At 34.7% G+C, this 19,456-nt stretch overlaps 1 protein-coding gene across 2 annotated transcripts in view; it reads left to right on the plus strand.

The window, feature by feature from the left end:
* Positions 1-19,456, plus strand: part of USP34 (ubiquitin specific peptidase 34) — a 243,433-nt gene that overhangs the window by 63,868 nt on the left and 160,109 nt on the right. Inside the window, exons 3-6 of one of the 2 annotated variants that reach the window (XM_087436699.1) lie at positions 5,084-5,504; positions 9,214-9,264; positions 9,424-9,573; positions 18,535-18,602. In XM_087436699.1, coding sequence (XP_087292825.1) covers positions 5,084-5,504; positions 9,214-9,264; positions 9,424-9,573; positions 18,535-18,602 — 690 coding nt within the window. Of the gene's footprint in view, positions 1-5,083; positions 5,505-6,546; positions 6,743-9,213; positions 9,265-9,423; positions 9,574-18,534; positions 18,603-19,456 lie in introns of those variants that run through there. The other variant, XM_087436700.1, reaches the window with a different exon arrangement.

Here is a 19,456-nt window from a genome sequence, read left to right on the forward strand (position 1 = left end):
AAGCTACATATTTTATTTTATTTTATTATTTTTTTTATTTTTTTTAAGATTTTATTTATTTTATTTTTTCCCCCCAAAGCCCCAGTGGATAGTTGTATGTCTTAGCTGCACATCCTTCTAGTTGCTGTATGCGGGACTCGGCCTCAGGATGAACGGAGAAGTGGTGCCTCGATGCGCACCCGGGATCCGAACCCCGGGCCACCAGCATCGCAGCGCGCGCACTTAACCACCAAGCCACAGGGCCGGCCCTACATATTTTATTTTAGGCATTTAGATATTTTTATCATTGTGTGTGCTTAAATGTAAGCATATTTCACTCAGTTGGGCAGCATGTAACTCTACTTGAGTAATAGTCTTATCAGGCTGATAATAATAGGAGTAGGACTGAGAAGAAAATAGGAGAAGCTCAGATAGTGGAAGGGTGTGTATGATACTGATGTATAAATACAAGTAATATGTACAGAGCTTAAAAAGTAAATTGGTAGGAAAAGGCCTATAATAAAAAACTCCATTGTCTCCTGTCTCCTCAGCCCTATTTCTCTTTTCAGCTCTTTCAAATGTTGGTTTTGATATTAGTGTCTATATTCTGAAATAATATTATATTGCTGTTGCTTCATCTATCAATTTTAGGTATAATCTATGAACTTCTTTTTCTGATATATAAAGATTTCACTCTTTTACCCTTCCCCCATCTTCTCAATAAAGTTGTGTCGGGTCTTAGAGTAGTTTTAAAAATAAAAATATTGCTCATTGATGAGCCAAAAAAGCAAAAAGGTTCTGTGGTTCATTTTGTATCTTACAAGACATAAATTCTTGTTTATCTTTTGTTATCATTCTTTATTTCCTAGAGTTTATTGGCTTGTTTTTCGCTTGATTAATTTTCTAGGTGTGGATCACTAATTCTTCCCAAACTCTCCAACCCTTCTTAGTACTGGTTCTTACATTTATATACATCATTAGATGGTCTATAATTTCCCTCCCTTCCCTCCTCTCCCTAATATCCTTTAACCTTTATCTTCCTACTCCAGTCTGTTACTGATGTCTCACTAGGGTTACTAAATGGGTTACTATCTTCTCATCAGATCACGTTTGAAATTCCTTTTGCTGTTCTACTGTATTGGATCTCCAGTTTCCTGGATTCCATGTTGTCATCTTTATTGGTTTACTTCTGTATTTTATTTTATTTTTTGCTGAGGAAGATTCATTCTGAACTAATGTCTATTGCCAGTGTTCCCCCAACCCCCTTTTTTTTTTTTTTTTTTGCTTGAGGAAGATTAGCCTTGAGCTAACATCCTTGCCAGTCTTCCACTATTTTGTATGGTGGTCATTAGGCACAGCATGGCTAATCAGTGGTGTAGGTCCACCCCTGGGATCCAAACATGTGGACCCAGGCCGCTGAAGCAGAGTGTACTGAACTTAACCACTATGCCATGGGGCCAGCTCCTGGTATACTTCGTTTTGTTAGGATAACATCTCTTCTGAGGAAGGGTGCATGGGAGACAGATGTTTTCTAGATCTTTCAGGCCTCAAAATATCTATTCTACCCTTACTCTTACTGATAACTTTTGTTGGATACAGAATTCTAGGTGCAATATTATTTTCTCTCAGAATTTTAAAAGTATCGCTCCATTGTATTTTAACTTCCAAGTTGCTTTGGAGAAGTATTAGCTATTTTTATTCCTGAGCTTTTCCTTGTCACTCTTTTCACTCTCCCTGAAAGCTTTTAGGATTTTTACCTTCCTCAGCTTCAGAAGTTTCATGATATGTGTTTTGGTAGGCTTCAGAGTTCTGAAATTTTTTTTTATTTCATAATTTCCTCACCTCTATATTTTCTACTCTGTCTTCTTGGAAATAATATCGTCAGATATTTTACCTCCTTGATTGATGGTTTACTTCTCTTTTTCTCCCCATTATCTTTCTTTGTCTATTCTACTGGGAGATGTCTTCAGTTTTACCTTTTGGGCCTTCTGTTGAATTTTACAAATTGCTATAATGTTAAGTGTTTTTAAGTTGTGAATGATTATGCAAAAGCTATATAATGTATATCTGTACACATTAAAGGACTCTATTTTGTAATTTGAATGCATTTTTAAATAATATACTGTTCTTGGTTCAGTAATCCAGTGTCTTTTATGTTTCTGAGGATATAAATTAATTAAAATCTTTTTCCTTCCTGCGTTTTATCTGCTTCTGAATTTCTTTTTACTGTTTGTTTTGATCTACCTTTGGTGATACAGCTTTTTCTTGAAAGTCTTATTATCCTTGGCTATCCTTCGTGGTTAAGAGAGGGGCACTGAAAAATGGATTGAAGTTCTCTGTGAATGGGGCATCTCAGGTGTTGTCCTATACTATATGATGGTAAAATGGTGAGCAGGCTTTGTTACTAGGGATGAATGGGCTTTTTTCTTAGATTGTTCACATTCTCTAAGAGAAATATTTGTAAGTCTCTGGTCTTGAGATTTGTTAGTCTGGTTATTGGGCAGGCAGGGATGCTTGGGGAGGTTCACCATTCAGTCATAATTTCATGTAATTCTCCTGCTTTCAGTTTTTTGTATCATCCCGGTGTTCTTCAGTATCTGATGTTCCTGAGTTTGTCTTGTTCCCTTTGTGTACAGGAAAACTTTTTGTTTCCCTGGGTCAAGTAGGAATAGTACCCTGGGTGTCTGGGATGGGAACCTGCAAGTTGTAACTGTACCTTTCATTTAGTCCTATTTTCTGCCCTGTGCTTCCTCTCTGTCTTCAGAAGTGTCTCATGTTCTTTAGTCCTGAGCCTTTCCAGTGTTTGGTGGGGTGGGTCTTTCTTTTCGCTGATATATCCTTCTGTAGCCCCTTCCAAGTTTCTTTCTTCCACTGTTAAGTCACTTACTATTCCTCTCTTTTCTGTCATCCAAAATTTGTTGCTATTTGTCATCTTTTCTTCTATTATCTCTTTCCTTATGGAGTTATATCTTTTTTTCTTTTACTACATTTGTAGTGGCTTTTAGTACAGAGAAGAAATAAATTTATGTGTAAAATCAAGCTGGGCTTAACTGCAAGTGATATTTTTATTTAATTAAAACACTTTTTCTCCTTTGCTTTGTTGGTATGGATATATAGAGAAATGCTGTATTGAGAATTCAAATACCTAGACTTCTCAGAATTGAGTGTAATACAATAAAATGTGTAATGTATGTAATATATAAGTATTTTAAAGATAAATGTGTGTGTGTGTGTATCTTCCCTTAGACTCTCAGCTCTCCTTGAACGTGTATATTTTGGGTCTGTCAGCACCTAGATCCAGTTTCTCTGTTACTTTGTTCACATATCACTTTTGTCTTTTAAGATTAGTTTCCTAGTCAGTTATCAAGCAGTTTAATGCCCATTTCCTGACAATGAATTTTTAGAGTAAATTTGGCTCCTAGGCTTTCCTAATCCAAATCTGACTTCAGGGTGTTTTTTGGGGGGGCGGGAGGGTGGTGGCAGAACTCATATTCCATTTTCACTAAAGAAAGATATTCAGATATATGATCCTTCACTTTGAACTTGGTTTTTTCTGAACCTAAAGGGAAAAGCTATTCATCAGAAAAATTTGAGGAGTAATATGTTTATTTTTCTTCTTGTAGAAGTTGTGATATAGAATTTTAAAACTGGAAAAAGCCTTAGAGGTAAATTCCCTTTCATTTTGCCACTGAGAAAACAGGCCTGATGTATCCTTTATCTATTTCTGTGTAACAGATTACTCCAAAAGTAGTGTCTTAAGACAACAGTAAACATTTATTATCCTCAGAGTTTCTATGGATAGGAATTTGGGAATGGTTTAAGCTGGTCGGTTCTGGCTTGGATTTGTCATAAGGTTGCAGTGAAGATGTTGGCCAGGTTATAGTCATCCAAAGCCTTATGTGGGGCTGGAAGATCTGCTTCCAAGTTGGCTAACTCACATGGTTGACAAGTTGGTGCTTGTTGTTAGTGGGAGGCCTCAGTTTTTCTCATGCTGACCTCTCCGGTGGGCTCCTTGAGTATCTTACAAGATGATAGCCGGCTTCCCCCAGAATGAGTGATCCAAAAGAGAGCAAGGCAGAAGGGGCGATGTCTTTTATGACTGAGTCTCAGGTGTCACACACTGTCATTTCTGCCACATTCCATTCCCTAGAAGCTGGTCCACATTGAAGGGGAGGAAAATTGGGCTTTACCTTCTAAAGGGAAGAGTATTAAAGAATTTGTGACCATACTTCAAATCTGTCACATCTGGAGAAATGAGTTTATTTCTGCATGGTCGTATAGGGAGTTGGTGATCTATTTGGACTAGACTATAGATGTTTTGGTAATATAACTAGGTGCAAATTGTAAGTAATAGTTGCTTAATTATCATCCATCATTGGATACAATTATTATTATAACCTGGTACTTGTATATCATTTACTTACTGATTCACCAGACCCTTTTGATTATCCATGCCAGGCATTATGCTACTAACTGAACATGTGTAAGAGAACTAGATTTGTGTATAGTAATTATTGACTCTTATTGCTTTCATTTATTTTTATTTTTTACTGGAGCTGAACTATCTGCTTGTGTGTATGTGGTGTTCCTAAAAGCTTTTGATCTTCCAAAAGGGTAGGAATGCCCCTACCAAGTAGCTTTCAAGCCAATTACTAATTTTTAAGTGTAGCTTTTTTATTAGTTGACAGCAAAACCGCTTATGTAGAATAACCAGTTAGCTTTATTAATAAGATATTTTATTATAGCCAGTTTCCTGATATTTACTAAACATATATTGAGTATTCAGTACTTAGAGAATTGTGGCAAAGATATATGCCACAATTCTTGTTGTTCAATAGTACTTTGTGTAGAAGGACAGATAAATACATACACAAAACTGAGGATGATAGCTATCAGTCTAATTTAATCGTGACTTTTTATTAACCAAAGGACCAGTTTTTGGTGTGATGCTATGTTTATAAGTTATTATGGTGCTACCTCATACTGTTTGGAAAAAAAAGTATTTTAGTATTTGCTTATTTGTTTCTTTATATTACTTATTAGAAAGATGTAATTGTTGCCTCTCTAGGAAACATAATTTATGGAATTTTTTATTCTCTTATAGGCAATGTCTATGCTGCTTCAAGGAATATAAGCATTTGGAGATTTTTAACCAAGTAGTGTGTGCACTTATTAACTTAGTGATTGCCCAAGTTCAAGTGCTCCGGGACCAGCTTTGTAAACACTGTACTACTGTTAACATAGATTCCACGTGGCAAGATGAGAGTGATCAAGCTGAAGAACCACTGAATATAGAAAGACAGTGTAATGAAGGAAGTACAGAAAGACAAAAATCAATAGAAAAAAAATCAAACTCTACAAGAATTTGTAATCTGACTGAGGAAGAATCTTCAAAGAGTTCTGATCCTTTTAGTTTATGGAGTACAGATGAGAAGGAAAAACTCTTACTATGTGTGGCAAAAATTTTTCAAATTCAATTTCCCTTATATACTGCTTACAAGCATAATACTCATCCTACTATAGAGGTATGTAAAAATAGGTATTGTGAATTTTAAGTAATACCAATCTTAGTTTTGTTGGCAATTTTTCACTTATGAATAAATATGAAGACAGAGTTATTCTTGATGGAAAATTTTATAAAAATCAACGTTGTAAAAATTATTTCCAGACTATTTCTGTAGCAAATTGTGTAGAACATTTGTTCAGTGTAGTACTATTAAGGGAAGATTTATAAATTGAATTCATAAAAGTTGAACTGTTAGTCAGTGATCTAAACATTTTGCTGATGTAAATCTATGCCTTACTTACTATGACTCTCAAAAACTAATGATTGAGGAAAAAGAAGCACATAGAACTTTGAATTTCATTCTTAGAAACATAGGTAACAGAATTTGGAATTCCCTCTGTCAGAAAGAAAAGCTGAACAAATTATCTGTAGCTACTAGTTTTAAATAATAGTATTTCTTTTGTAAGTCAAGATGCCTGACTCATTTCGTTAGTGATATTTTTACAAGCCTTTTCAAGTTTAGTAACCTACCGTAGGTTTATTTAGATAATGGCATTTCTTTCTACATATAGTGAGAATTGAGACAGTTATGTGGTAATGTATTATATTAGTGGCTTAAAACAACAGTGATTTATTATTTCCCATGATTCTGTGGGTTGGCTGGGCAGTCTTTTTGCTGGTTTTGTGTGGCCTCACTTATGCAGTTGCATTTACTTTGAGAGTCAGATGGGTTTGAAGGTTGAAGATGGTCTTACAGTTGGTGCTGGCTGTTGTCTAGGGCTCCTTGGATTTTCTACCCATGGCCTCTCATTCTCTACTAGGGTAGACTGGCTTCCTGAGATGGTAGTCTTAGCTTTGATCCAGGAAGGCGAAAGTGAAAGCTATCAGGCCTCTTAAGGTCCAGCCTCTGAAACCACACAGCATCAATTCTGCCACATTCGGTTGGTTGAAGCAATTCACAAGGGCAGCCCAGATTCAAAGGGATATAAAGTAGACTCCATCTCTGGATGGGAGGGGAGAGGCAAAGTTTCATTTTAAACTTTTAAGTACATTCTGTTTCCTTTGCATCCTGGGATGGGAAGAGTTGTGGCCGTTTAATCTGCCACAAGCTTATTTTTTAAGTCTATTTTCTCCAGCTTATTTGTTTTATAACCGTACTGACTTGTCTAAACTTCTTTCTTCAACTAGAAAAAAGTAGTCCTTTACAGAAAATATTTTCGCATTGAATTGAGACTATTTCCTAACATAGTCCAGGAGGTGGGTATTTTCCCTATTAGAATTCTCCATAAGAATATTTTAAATCAGATGGTGCTCTCTCTTCTAGAATTCTTAGTCTGTTATCTTCCCATATAGAAACGTTTTAGTGAATCTCTTACATGACATAAGATATTTATTAAATGTTCTGAAAAATGTCATCTCAGAATCCTTTTTTCAACAAAAGGGTTCCGTTTCGTGTGAACCTGCAAAATTTAATCTTAAGAACACCGTATGAATGGTGTTTTAATGCCTTAAGTTGATAACTGAAAGATACTGAAAATAGTTTGGTTAGGGACCTAGATATGTGAAATTCATGCACAGTTTCTGAGAAATAAGTTTTTCTCCAGTTAAAAATCTCTTAACAATAGAACTATAGCAACACTAAATCTGCTGTTTTGTCCTAAAATCAGTGTGCTCATTTTTTTTTTTAAATGATTTTCAAAAACAGTAATCTCCAAATGTAGGTATAGTCACACTCTCCTATACTTTCTCTTTTGGACTCAAGTGCCTCATTATTACTATTCTTGAGGATCATTCCATGTGACTACTTGATTGAAAGCAATAGTTTCATGAGGTCTTTGAGGTAAAATTCTAATAGAAAAACACCCTTAGATATAATAAAGGAGGAATCTTTTTATACAGAATTTACATATGCTGCTTTAATATTCTGTTCATAATAGTTGTTCCTAGGTTTCTAATATCTTAGTAATGATCTGTTACAAATACTCTAAAATTTCTAGTTTCTATCATAGTGGCCATGTAATTAAATATGTTAAGGGTCAGCTGTTTGAAAGGGTCTCAGATGAAAACCTTCGTGGCATACATATATATTATAAAATTATAACATACACATAAACACAGATATCTTAAGAAAACCAGTATTTACTATGCAATGCAATAGAGTTAACTACAGAGATTTTTAATCCCACCTTTTTATAAGGAGATAGGCCATCCAGTGTTTCCTTCATACTGCTGTGCCATCCTTTCCTGATAAAGCCTTTGATTTTTATTTTTATTTCTTTTTGAGAGGCACAAATTTGCCAAAACTCTTTAGGAGAAGATTCGATACTCATGTATTAGTATTTTGATAGCTGTGACTTTAGAAACCTAGTCAACATCCTTATTTTAAATAAGACAGAACTGGCTTACAGAGGTTAAAAGTTTTGGTCAAGTTTGCATAGCATATTGCTGAGAGAGTTCTAGAATTCAGGTCTTATTCTACTACACTGCTTCTCAGTCATTTCAGACTAATCACTGTACCTCTTGTATCTATTGCCAATAGTGAATAAGATTGGAACTTGGAATCCCTCCTTCTTCCCCTCCCTTCCTCTCTCCATCCTTCCTTTCTCTCCTGTTGAAGTTGATAATATTTTTAAAGATGTAGTAATTGGAAATAATAATATTAATTCAGGTTAAAAGTTTTTTGGGGGGCCAGTTGCATTCTTTTCTTAATCCTGAATAATTATATGTAATTTTATGAAATGAAATATTGCCCTAGTGTTATAAGTTCTATTCTAAGTAGAATGAAAATGAGTATAAAAATTATAGAAAGAAGAGAAACCACTCTACTTCTGTTAAATGTATGTATAATATGATCAGACAGATTAAATATATATGTTATGTTATTTTATTTTCTAAACTTCTAAATCTAGGCTGGTTTTCTCTTGCACGTTCCACTGACTTTTTTACTCATCCTTTTTTAAATTAAAAAAATTAAATATTTTTAATTTGCCCTTATAAAGTATGTAATTTAGGAAGTTTTAGTATATTCAGAAAGTTGTACAACCATCACTGCTATCGAATTCCAACACCAATGACTTCTTTTTAAGTGAAAATTTTATTCTTAATCCACTGGCCTTCAAGTCTTCATGGTTTGATCATGGAGCAACATATGCTTAATTAGTTATAGAATTACTTTCTAGTTACTCATTTTTTTTCCTCTTTGTTTTCTCTTTTAAAGTAATAGACAAATTCCTTTGTTTACTTCTAGAAGTAGAGTGGCATTATCTTATTTATGTGAGGTTTTGGGGGGAAAAAACAAAAACTTGACTCTCACCAACAATGGATGAGTGTGCTTTCAGGTAGTTTAAATCTTATGTGTGGAAAGCACATTGTGGACCTTTTAAGTACACATATAGGTAATTCCAGAGCACAGTTTCAAAACCACTTAAGTTTATATTATAACATCTAAGTTATAATGTATTTTTATACGAATTACTCCGATTCTTTAAGGAAAAGTTTTTAAGGCAAAATAATGTGTAGTACATAGTAAAGAAAGATTCTTTGGAGAAGAGTTAAAGTATACTTTAGAAGTGAATCATATTAGCTTCAGTTAGGAATACATACCACTGTTGATGATGAGAAACAATTGCAAAATCTGTTTTATAAAATCAGATATAGAAAATTCTATTTTTTAAAGATTATCATTTAGTAGTGTGATCTAATTATATTTACTTTTTTTTTTTAATCAGGATATATCAACCCAAGAAAGCAACATATTAGGGGCATTCTGTGATATGAATGTAAGTGTTTATCTTTTTTCATTCTCAAGTTTATGAAAAATTTTGTTTTTTTGTTCATATGTCTTTTGAGTTTATGTCTGATCACTATCTTTCCAGTATTGGTAATAAAATGAAAATTATTCCTGATAAGTTTTAAAATAATTTTCTTTTTTTCCTCAGGATGTAGAAGTACCATTGCATTTGCTTCGTTATGTATGTTTGTTTTGTGGGAAAAATGGCCTTTCTCTCATGAAGGATTGCTTTGAATATGGAACTCCTGAAACTTTGCCATTTCTTATAGCACATGCATTTATTACAGTTGTATCTAATGTAAGTATTGTTTGGAATTGGTTTTAATCTTAGGAACAATGTCTAATATTTTATTTTATTTTATTTTTTTATAAATTATTTAATCTTCACAAATGGTTTTTTAATTTTAATTTTATTTATTTATTTTTTCCCCAAAGCCCCAGTAGATAGTTGTATGTCATGGTTGCACATCCTTCTAGTTGCTGCATGTGGGACGCGGCCTCAGCATGGCCGGAGAAGCGGTGCGTCGGTGCGCGCCCAGGATCCGAACCCGGGCTGCCAGCAGCGGAGCGCACGCAATTAACCGCTAAGCCACGGGACCGGCCCTCTAATATTTTAATAACATGAATTTTATATCCAGAAAAGGCAGGTTTTGAGTGATCTGCATGTACAATATTTTTCTTCTGATTATATTTTGAGAAAATTGAGTACAGAAACCTTTTTAAAGTCTTTATTTTTTTATTTATTTATTTTTTGTGAGGAAGATTGGCCCTGAGCTAACATCTGCCAATCCTCCTCTTTTTGCTGAGGAAGACTGGCCCTGGGCTAACATCCATGCCCATCTTCCTCTACTTTGTATGGGACGCCTCCACAGCATGGCTTGCTAAGCAGTGTGTCGGTGCGCACCGGGATCCGAACCGGCGAACCCCGCGGCGCCGCAGTGGAACTCGCGCACTTAACCACTTGCGCCACCGGGCCCGCCCCTTAAGGTCTTTATTTTGATAAAATTGTAATTCGTATACGTTAATGAGTTTAGTTAAATAGGTAAATTTAGCCATTTACCTCTTTTTGTCTAAAATATAAGATAGGCAGAAAAGTCTTATGTTGATTTTAACTTTCCTCGACTGAGATTTTGTACTGGGAGATTTTTGGCTTCTTAGAATCTTTGGTTGCTTAAATAATGGTTAGCCTAGGGTACTACTACAGTGTGCCTGACTTCCCTCTGTATTACAAGTAAAGACCTGACATTTCTTTTTGCCTTTCTAAAGAAGATAATTGTTTTGTATGTTGTGAATTTCAGTTACTGTGAAGCACAGTAAGTATGGAAGCAGAGATAAATACTTTTTATTACCTGTATATTAAAATTAAGCCTTTAATAACCTTCTATTCTGGTCATTATTTAAAAAATTGGTGTAGCAAAACTTAAATCTGACTTTACCAAAGCCTGAATTCTTGTGTTAATTGAATTACCTTAAATAATTACTAATGTGACATATTTAAAGTATGTGTATAAAATAAAAATATAAGGTGCAGAAGGACTCAATCAAATACTTTGTTGCCTTGTTTCCAATGATATTCTCTTTGCAATGAAGTAGTACACTAGAAAAGGCCCTGCGTTTACTCAGATTTATTGTCTGGACCTCCAAGTTTCCATATTTGAAATAAATGATTTGTATCAAGGTCATTTTTAGTCCTCAAATTCCTTGGTTTCTGACAGGTTGAAAATGTTATGTGCAATGGCAGCATGGCATGTAGATTATGAATGTAAGCTTTGGATTCACAGGTGCGTTTGAATCCAAAATCTGAGCCTCAGTTTTTTTAATCTGTAGAATGGGAATGATAAAAATGATAATCTACTTTAGAAGATTGTTGTGAGGTTTTAAGATAGATTTTAAGCTCTTATTATAGCAGCTCTTATGATAACATCTGATGTATAGTAAGCATTTAGTGACTGGTAGCTCTTATTTATTTTAGCTGTTATTAAATACTTATCCAGTTCTGTTATTCTGATTGACCTTATTTGTTTGATAGGAAATTCTATTCAGTTTGGCTTTCTTTGGGAGAAAGAACAAAATATAAACTTTTGAGTGAACCTAAATCCTATGTTGAGATTTTAATTTTACATTGGGGTAAATTTGGAGAAGGCATATAAAGTGAGTTTGAAATCCAAAATTCACAAAACAGTTTATCAAAGCTTTTCCTTAATCAGGAATATTAACTGAATTAAAATGTATTTCTTGAATTTATTTTACAAATTCTTGGTTAAAAGTCTATTATGCAAGACTCATTAAAGACTTTAATTTATTATTATATCTTAAAGTTATCCTTTACTAAAGAAAACGGTTGAGATTCCGTTTCATCTTTCACCTCAGCCTTTTTATGACTGCTCATTGATGGGCTGTTGTCAGTTTACATAACTTTATCTTGTAATTCAACTGAGATCATTAAACAAAAATTAGATTAAAATTAGTCATACTCTTTAAATTAATAATGTAGTTGTTTGGATACCATAATATATGTTTGCTTTTTTCCTGAGAGTATAACATATGTACTTTTCAGGTAAAGGCTTTTTTTTTTTTTTTTTTTTTTTTGTGAGGAAGATCAGCCCTGAGCTAACATCCATGACAATCCTCCTCTTTTTGCTGAGGAAGACCGGCCCTGAGCTAACATCTGTTGCCAGTCCTCCTCCTTTTTCTCCCCAAAGCCCCAGTAGATAGTTGTATGTCATAGTTGCACATCCTTCTAGTTGCTGTATGTGGGACGCCGCCTCAGCATGGCCGGACAAGCAGTGTGTTAGTGCGCACCCGGGATCCGAAGCTGGGCCACCAGTAGCGGAGCTCATGCACTTAACCACTAAGCCACGGGGCTGGCCCTCAGCTAAAGGTTTTAAAACTCGATTGAGTAACTCCCACTTGGCACCTTTTCCTCATAAAAACATTTTTTGATTTGTCCCTCTTCATTCTAATATAGTTAATATTTGGTGCAAATTAAGAGCTTAAGTTATAGTTCTTTTTGTAATCAAGGTTTCTGTAGAGGCTGTACTTTATTTTTTTCAGAGTCTAGAATTTTTCTGAAAGGGTTGTTGTCGTTTAAAGCACTAGGAGTTGGGCATGATTTCTAAACTTTTTTTGAAATCTTGACCACCCTACTTGTTTATATAAACACTTAGTGGTCACTTTAAACAATTAAAATAGGCATCCCTTCGCATTTTGAGAAACTTTAGAGCCTTTAAATTTCAAAATTTTCTAGCCACGTACAAATTGATCTAGAGCACAGTAGTTTCCTCTCGTGGGTCATTGTAAATTGTAAACCTGGTCATTTCTATATATCTCATCTATTTTCTTGAGAAATAGGCAGCTGGTTTAGCCATGCTGTTTCAGTTTCAACAAGGCTGAAGGTCCCTATGTGGGAACCTCTGATTTTACATGGGCTTTCACACAGGAACAAAAACTCCTACATTTAAATAAGGAAAAGAATTATTAGATTTTAGGCCAATCCTCTCTTGAAAAGAAAAAACTCTATGAATTATAAACCACTTTTAGGATAAGAGGGTTAAAGGCTAAGCTTATTGAGTACCTGTTCCTTGAATGATTGATTATAGTAAATCACACATTCAGAAGAGAACATCATTTCCTGGGAACCAAACCATTCTGTTTGTTTTCTAGAGTGGTTTCCTCACTCTTAATGAGGAAAGGTGACTTTATGAAGTGGTGAGTGTTATCTCTTAGCCTGAACCTACACTCCAGAGCTTGCAGCACAGGAAAACTCACTTTGTCCTGGGTGTGAATTATCAACAAAGAAGAAAACTCTTACTTTATCAGATTAATGTTTAAAAAATCTGATAATATTCTCAAGCCTGTGCATTAATTTCAATTTCAAAAACTTGCTTCAGCATTTCTTAACTGACACTGACTGTTAGCAGGTTTCTCAATTTTGCACAAATATTACTCCACTGGATTTTGGAGTGGATGTAATTTTATTACTAAGAATGGATCCATTCTTAGTAATAAAAGTTGCAGCCACAGGAAAAACCAACAAAAATCTTTATGTATGTAGTTTTCTTACTTTGTGTTGGCCTTTAGGTTTTCATCAAAAGCAGCTAACCAATATTTAGCACAGGTTACAGTAATAGAATGCATAGTCTTTCTGGAAGTTTCCCGACTAAGACCTAAGTTGAATTATGTTTGATTTTAGCTTATAGTATCCTCCCTCAGCTCTGAAGAATTCATATTTGTTTATCAACTTTTTTTGTGTGTGTGAGGACGATCGGCCCTGAGCTAACATCTGCCAATCCTCTTTTTTGCTGAGGAAGACTGGCCCTGGCCTAACATCCGTGCCCATCTTCCTCTACTTTATATGGGACGCCGCCACAGCATGGCTTGACAAGCGGTGCATCAGTGCACACCCGGGATCCGAACCGGTAAACCCCGGGCCACTGCAGCGGAGCGTGCGCACTTAACTGCTTGCGCTACCGGGCGGCCCCCCTCCCTCAGCTCTTTGCTTCAGTTAGTTGTCTCAGACAAAACACCTTTTATTAGTTTAAAAGTGACAAAGTCTAAGGACTCTTCCAATAGGGTCATGGGATTTATTTTATTAACATGTATGGAGTGGTACAAATGAGCTTAATAGGGAAACCTCATGCTTTAGAAAACAGATATGACAAATTATTAGGTTAGACATGTCATCAGAGATGCAAACTTATAGGGGTTATAGTAACATATCAGAGCACAGAATAACAATTTCTGAATTCTCAGTGCTCTAAGACTGCTTTTTTTTTGGTGAGGAAGATTAGCCCTGAGCTAACATCTGTTGCCAATCCTCCTCTTTTTGCTTGAGGAAGATTGTCCCTGAGCTAACATCTGTGCCAGTCTTCCTCTGTTTTGTATGTAGGATGCCACCACAGCATGGCCTGATGAGTGGTGTGTAGGTCCGTGCCCGGGATCCAAACCTGTGAACCCTGGGCCGCTGAAGTGGAGTGCACGAACCCAACCACTGTGCTACTGGGCCGGCCCCTGTAAGACTGCTTTTACAAAAACGCTAACAAGGACTCTTTAATATCAGAAGTTAGGCTAGGATTATACATTTTCATATATCTCCACACTAGACAGAGTGGGGTGACAGTTCTGTGAAGTTTTTATTTAACCATTTTGTCAAAACTAGATTTGTGGTATCTCCTTTTCTGCAGTTATAGGGAGAACAAGGACTATTTTTTCCTATTCCTGAGATATTTAACATGTACTTAGGAGGACTACTACAATTCTGTTATCACCAAGAGGGGAAAAAGCAAACCTTAGAAGCTCAAAAGTTACTGTAAGGAAAGAAAAAGGACATATACTCTGTGATTAATAGCATATGGAATTTGGTTCTTATAATGTTTTGCATCTATAATAGTATTAAAGAACGTAGATTTTATAGAGAAATAATCCTGGGTTTGAATTGTAGCTTTGTTCTGATTAATAGCATATGGAATTTGGTTCTTATAATGTTTTGCATCTATAATAGTATTAAAGAACGTAGATTTTATAGAGAAATAATCCTGGGTTTGAATTGTAGCTTTGTTACATACTGTGTAAATTTTTTTTTTTTATAAGCCTCACTTTTCTTATCTGTCAGAATGGGAATATTAAGGGCTCAGTAAGTGGTAGCTCTTCTTTCTATTAAAGTTTTTCCTTCGGATGTTGGCATTTTTTCTTATTTTTAAAAAAATTTTTATTTGTGTCATTATCCCAAAATAAAAGGTATCAATGTACCTAGTTTCATTTTCATCTCCTTTAATGTGTCTTGTATATAATCGAATCTTTTAACCTTTTTTTAACAACTGAAATAAAACATTCATACAGAAAAATGTACAAAATGATAATATATGGCTCAGTGATTTATAAGAGCAAATACCCCATTTACCGACTGCCCGTGCCAAGAAACAAAACATTGTTAGCTCCCCAGAAGCCTCCCTTATGCTCCCTCCAAGTCACTATTCCATCTCTTTGCTCTTAAAGGTAAACACAATTCATATTTTTATGGGGTGATCACTTTCTTGCTTTTCTTTATAGTTTTATCACCTAAGTTTACATCCATAAATAGTATGATTTAGTTTTGTCTGTTAACAATGTACGTGTGGAATCACATACTGTGTATTCTTTCATGTCTGGCTGCCTTTGGTTAACATTGAGGTTTGTATTTCATGTAGTTCTAGTCTGCTCATTTTCATTGTTACATAATACTCCTTTAAAAATATACCAGCAGAGATCCATTTTACTGGTGATGGACATTTAGGCTGTTACAATTAATGTAGTGTCAGCATTCTTTTACATGTCTTCTGGTGCACATGTGCATGCATTTTATTTGGATGTATATCTACAAGTGGAATTTCTTGATCATAGGGTATGTATGTATTCAATCTTATGTATTAATGCTAAGGTTTTCCTATGTGATTGTGTTACTTTACATTCCTACCAGGAATGAGAGTTCCCATTGCTCCACATCCTTGCAAACACCTGGTATTCTTACTCTTAGAGATTGCTAATTGATGTAATAGTATCTCAATGTCATTTTATTTCACATTTTTTTAATGACTAATGAGATTGAGTAGCGTTTCATGGGCATATAAGCCATTTGGATATTTTTTGAGAAGTACCTGTTCAAGTCTTTTACCCATTTTAAAAATCAAATTGTCTGCCTTTTTCTTACTGATGTGTGGAGATTGCTTATGTTTTGGCTACAAGTCTTTTATCTGACATATACGTATTGCTAATATCTTCCACTCTGTGGTTTGCTTTTCATTCTCTTGTGTCTTTTAAGAGCTATTGTTCATTAAACTTAATGGTGTCTAACTTACCAAAAATTTTTTTTATAGTTAATGTTTTCATTTATGGTTGAAAAAGTCTTTCTTACCCTAAGGTCATGAAGATATTTCCCTATATACTAGAAGTTTTATTGTTTTACTTGCACATTTTGATCTGCAGTTCACTTGGAATTGATTTTTGTGTATAGTGTGGGTGAGGGATCAAGATTCATTTTCTTTTCTGTATAGACAACCACTGGTCCTAACACTCTAGGAAAGACAGTCCTTTCCTCTTTATTCTAAAGTGCCATTTTTGTCATAAATCAGATGTCTTTATGTGCATGAGTCTGAGATCTCTAGCATATTCCATTAGTCTGTTTGCTTAATCTTGTGCTATTTGCATGCCATCTTAATTTCTGGAGCTTTATAAGAAGTCTTGCTAGGGCCGGCCCCGTGGCTTAGCGGTTAAGTGCACGCGCTCCGCTGCTGGCGGCCTGGGTTCGGATCCCAGGCGCGCACCGACACACCGCTTCTCCGGCCATGCTGAGGCCGCGTCCCACATACAGCAACTAGAAGGATGTGCAGCTATGACATACAACTATCTACTGGGGCTTTGGGGGAAAAAATAAATAAATAAAATTATAAAAAAAAAAAAAGTAGTCTTGCTATCTGGTAAAGCAAGTTCTACTTCTCTGTCTTTTTTTTATTGAGATGTAATTGACATATATTAGTTTCAGGTGTACAATGTAATGATTCAATATCTCTATAAATTGCAAAATGATCACTGCAATAAGTCTAGGTAACGTCCATCACCACACGTAGTTAACAATTTTTTTTCTTGTGATAAGAACTTTTAAGAACTATTCTCTTAGCAACTTTCAAATATGTCATATAGTATTATTAACTATAGTCACCAAGCTGTACATTATATCCCCACTCCCTCTCATTCTTAAAGAGTGTTTTGTCTCTTCTTGGACCTTTGCCTTTGGAATCAGTGCCTAAAATTCCACACATAAACCTTTTTGGGTGCATTGAATCTATAGATCAATTTGGGGAGAACTGTCATCTCTGCTGTGTTGAGTCTTCTAACTTATAAATGTGGTAAATGTGTTTTATTTACATGTTCTTTAATTTTTCTCATAATTTTCCTATGTAAGGAATATATATATAAAATATAGTTTGTATGTATGTGTGTATATGTGTGTATATTTATTTGTATTTCTAAGCAGCAATCTTGCTAACCTAATTAGTTCCAAAGATGTTCATCTGAAAATTATTTTGGATTTTCTGCTTACATAATCATATCATCTCAGAGTAATATTGGTTTTAATTCTTCCTTTCTAGTTCTGTGCCTTTTTTTTAGTTTCTTGCCTAATGCACTGCACTGTCTAGGACGTTTAGTTCAAGTTGAATTGAAGACATTATTGTTTTGTTCCTAGTCTCGGAAGGAAAAGTTTTAACACTTCATCATCATTTCATATAGTGTTTGCTATAGGACTTATGTAGATTTCTTTGATTAGATTAGAGAGAAGCCATACATCCTCTATTTCTAAATTTGTTTTTAATTTGTATGCCTTGCCTGTGTCAAGGCTTAGTATCATAGATTGTTGATTTGCTTGGGATTTTTATTCTTATATTTAAACCGCTATTTATGAACATAAAACTACTATAATGTAAGCACAGTAGATTTAGAAATGGGTTGGAATGTCATGCAGAAAAAAGGAAACATTTATTATAACTTTTATTATAACTTAGATTGGAGTACTTACAGCAAGAACTTAATTCATTAAATAGTTGATATTGTAATCAATGTGACTCTAACATATATTTGCCTTAGATGGATATTGAAGTGACTAGAAATCATAGGTAATTTGATTTTTTTAGAAGGAAGGATGAGATGGTTTATTAAAAACTAAGATGGTTTGTTAAACTAATTCAGTGCTGTAGTATTTGGGTTGCTACCATCCAAAGACATATAGGGTAGCATGTGGTAACATGATATTAGTTGGATAGATGGTTCTCCCTTTTCAGCAAGAAGCTGATATTAATTTTTCAGATTGATTTTATGTATATTTGTAAAAAAATGTATAGTCATGTGTTGCTTAACGACGGGGATATGTTCTGAGAAGTGTGTTGTTAGGCGGTTTTGTCGTTATGCGAACATCAGAGTGTACTTAACGCAAACCTAGATGGGATAGCCTACTACACACTAGGCTATATGGTACTAATCTTATGGGACCACCATGGTATATGCAGTCCGTCGTTGACCAAAACATCATTACGTGGTGCATAACTCTATAGGTTAAATTACTTACCTGATATGTGTGTAATTCTATTTCTTAGTTTATTCTTTTCAGAATAGATAAAATGTATGTAGTTTTAGAGGCAGCAAAATACTAAAAGCTCTTGTTTTTAATTAAAGTGAAAGACATGTATTTCACATATTCGTTATACATTGTCATCTTTCTGCTTCCTTTTAGATTAGAATATGGCTACATATCCCTGCTGTCATGCAGCACATTATCCCTTTTAGGACCTATGTTATTAGGTAAGTTGATAAAATCTTTCCCCCCTGATTATCAATGTAATAATGTTTAAACAGTTTATAAACGTGGTACAGAATTAAATTATTTGCAAGTCCCTTGTACTCACATCCTCTAGAGAAAATTTTCATTGGCAGTTTAGTGTATAGTATTTTTATGCACATATGTAGGTTTATATTTAATGTTTACTTGTAAGCAATTCATGTTGGACTTTCTTTTTACGTGAATATGTAAAAAGAATTAAAGAGATTAACAATGTTTACATGGTATTCCACTGTATTTGTTCAGTCAACAAATATATACTAAGTATTATGTTCCAGGCACTGGCAATATAGCAGAGCAGAAAAAATTTCTCCTTTTGTGCAGTCTATGTACAAGTAAATAAGTAAATGATATAGTTCATTAGAAAGTGATGAGTATTACAGAGAATAATAACAGCAAAGGTGGATTGAGAGTTCTAGAAGGTTGGTCAAATTTTAAGTATGGGGGTAGAGAAGGTCTCATGGAGGAGGAGGTGACATTTTAGTTTTGTAAGTCTCAATTTAAGGAGGAAACCTAAGAAGAGGATGGACAAAGAATTATATTGGTTAGACTTAAAGTATGAACTGTTTAGAGTTCTAAGGTTGTATTTCTTGATAATATCTATGAGTTTTTTATGCTTTTTCTCATTCATTCATTAACAAAGATTTGAGTGCCTGCTGTTTTCCTGTTACCATTCAAGTTATTGAGGAAAGTATCAGGAAAAGAATCATAGTCATCAATACTATGCAAGTAAGGTAACATGATAGAGAAGGAATATGAGGCACACGCCTTTCTGAAAGGCGACATCTGAAGAACATGAATCATCCAATTGGATGAT

The sequence above is a fragment of the Ceratotherium simum genome, chromosome 11 (assembly GCF_057802395.1).
Source record: "Ceratotherium simum simum isolate JZ-2026a chromosome 11, ASM5780239v1, whole genome shotgun sequence".
Taxonomy (NCBI): domain Eukaryota; kingdom Metazoa; phylum Chordata; class Mammalia; order Perissodactyla; family Rhinocerotidae; genus Ceratotherium; species Ceratotherium simum.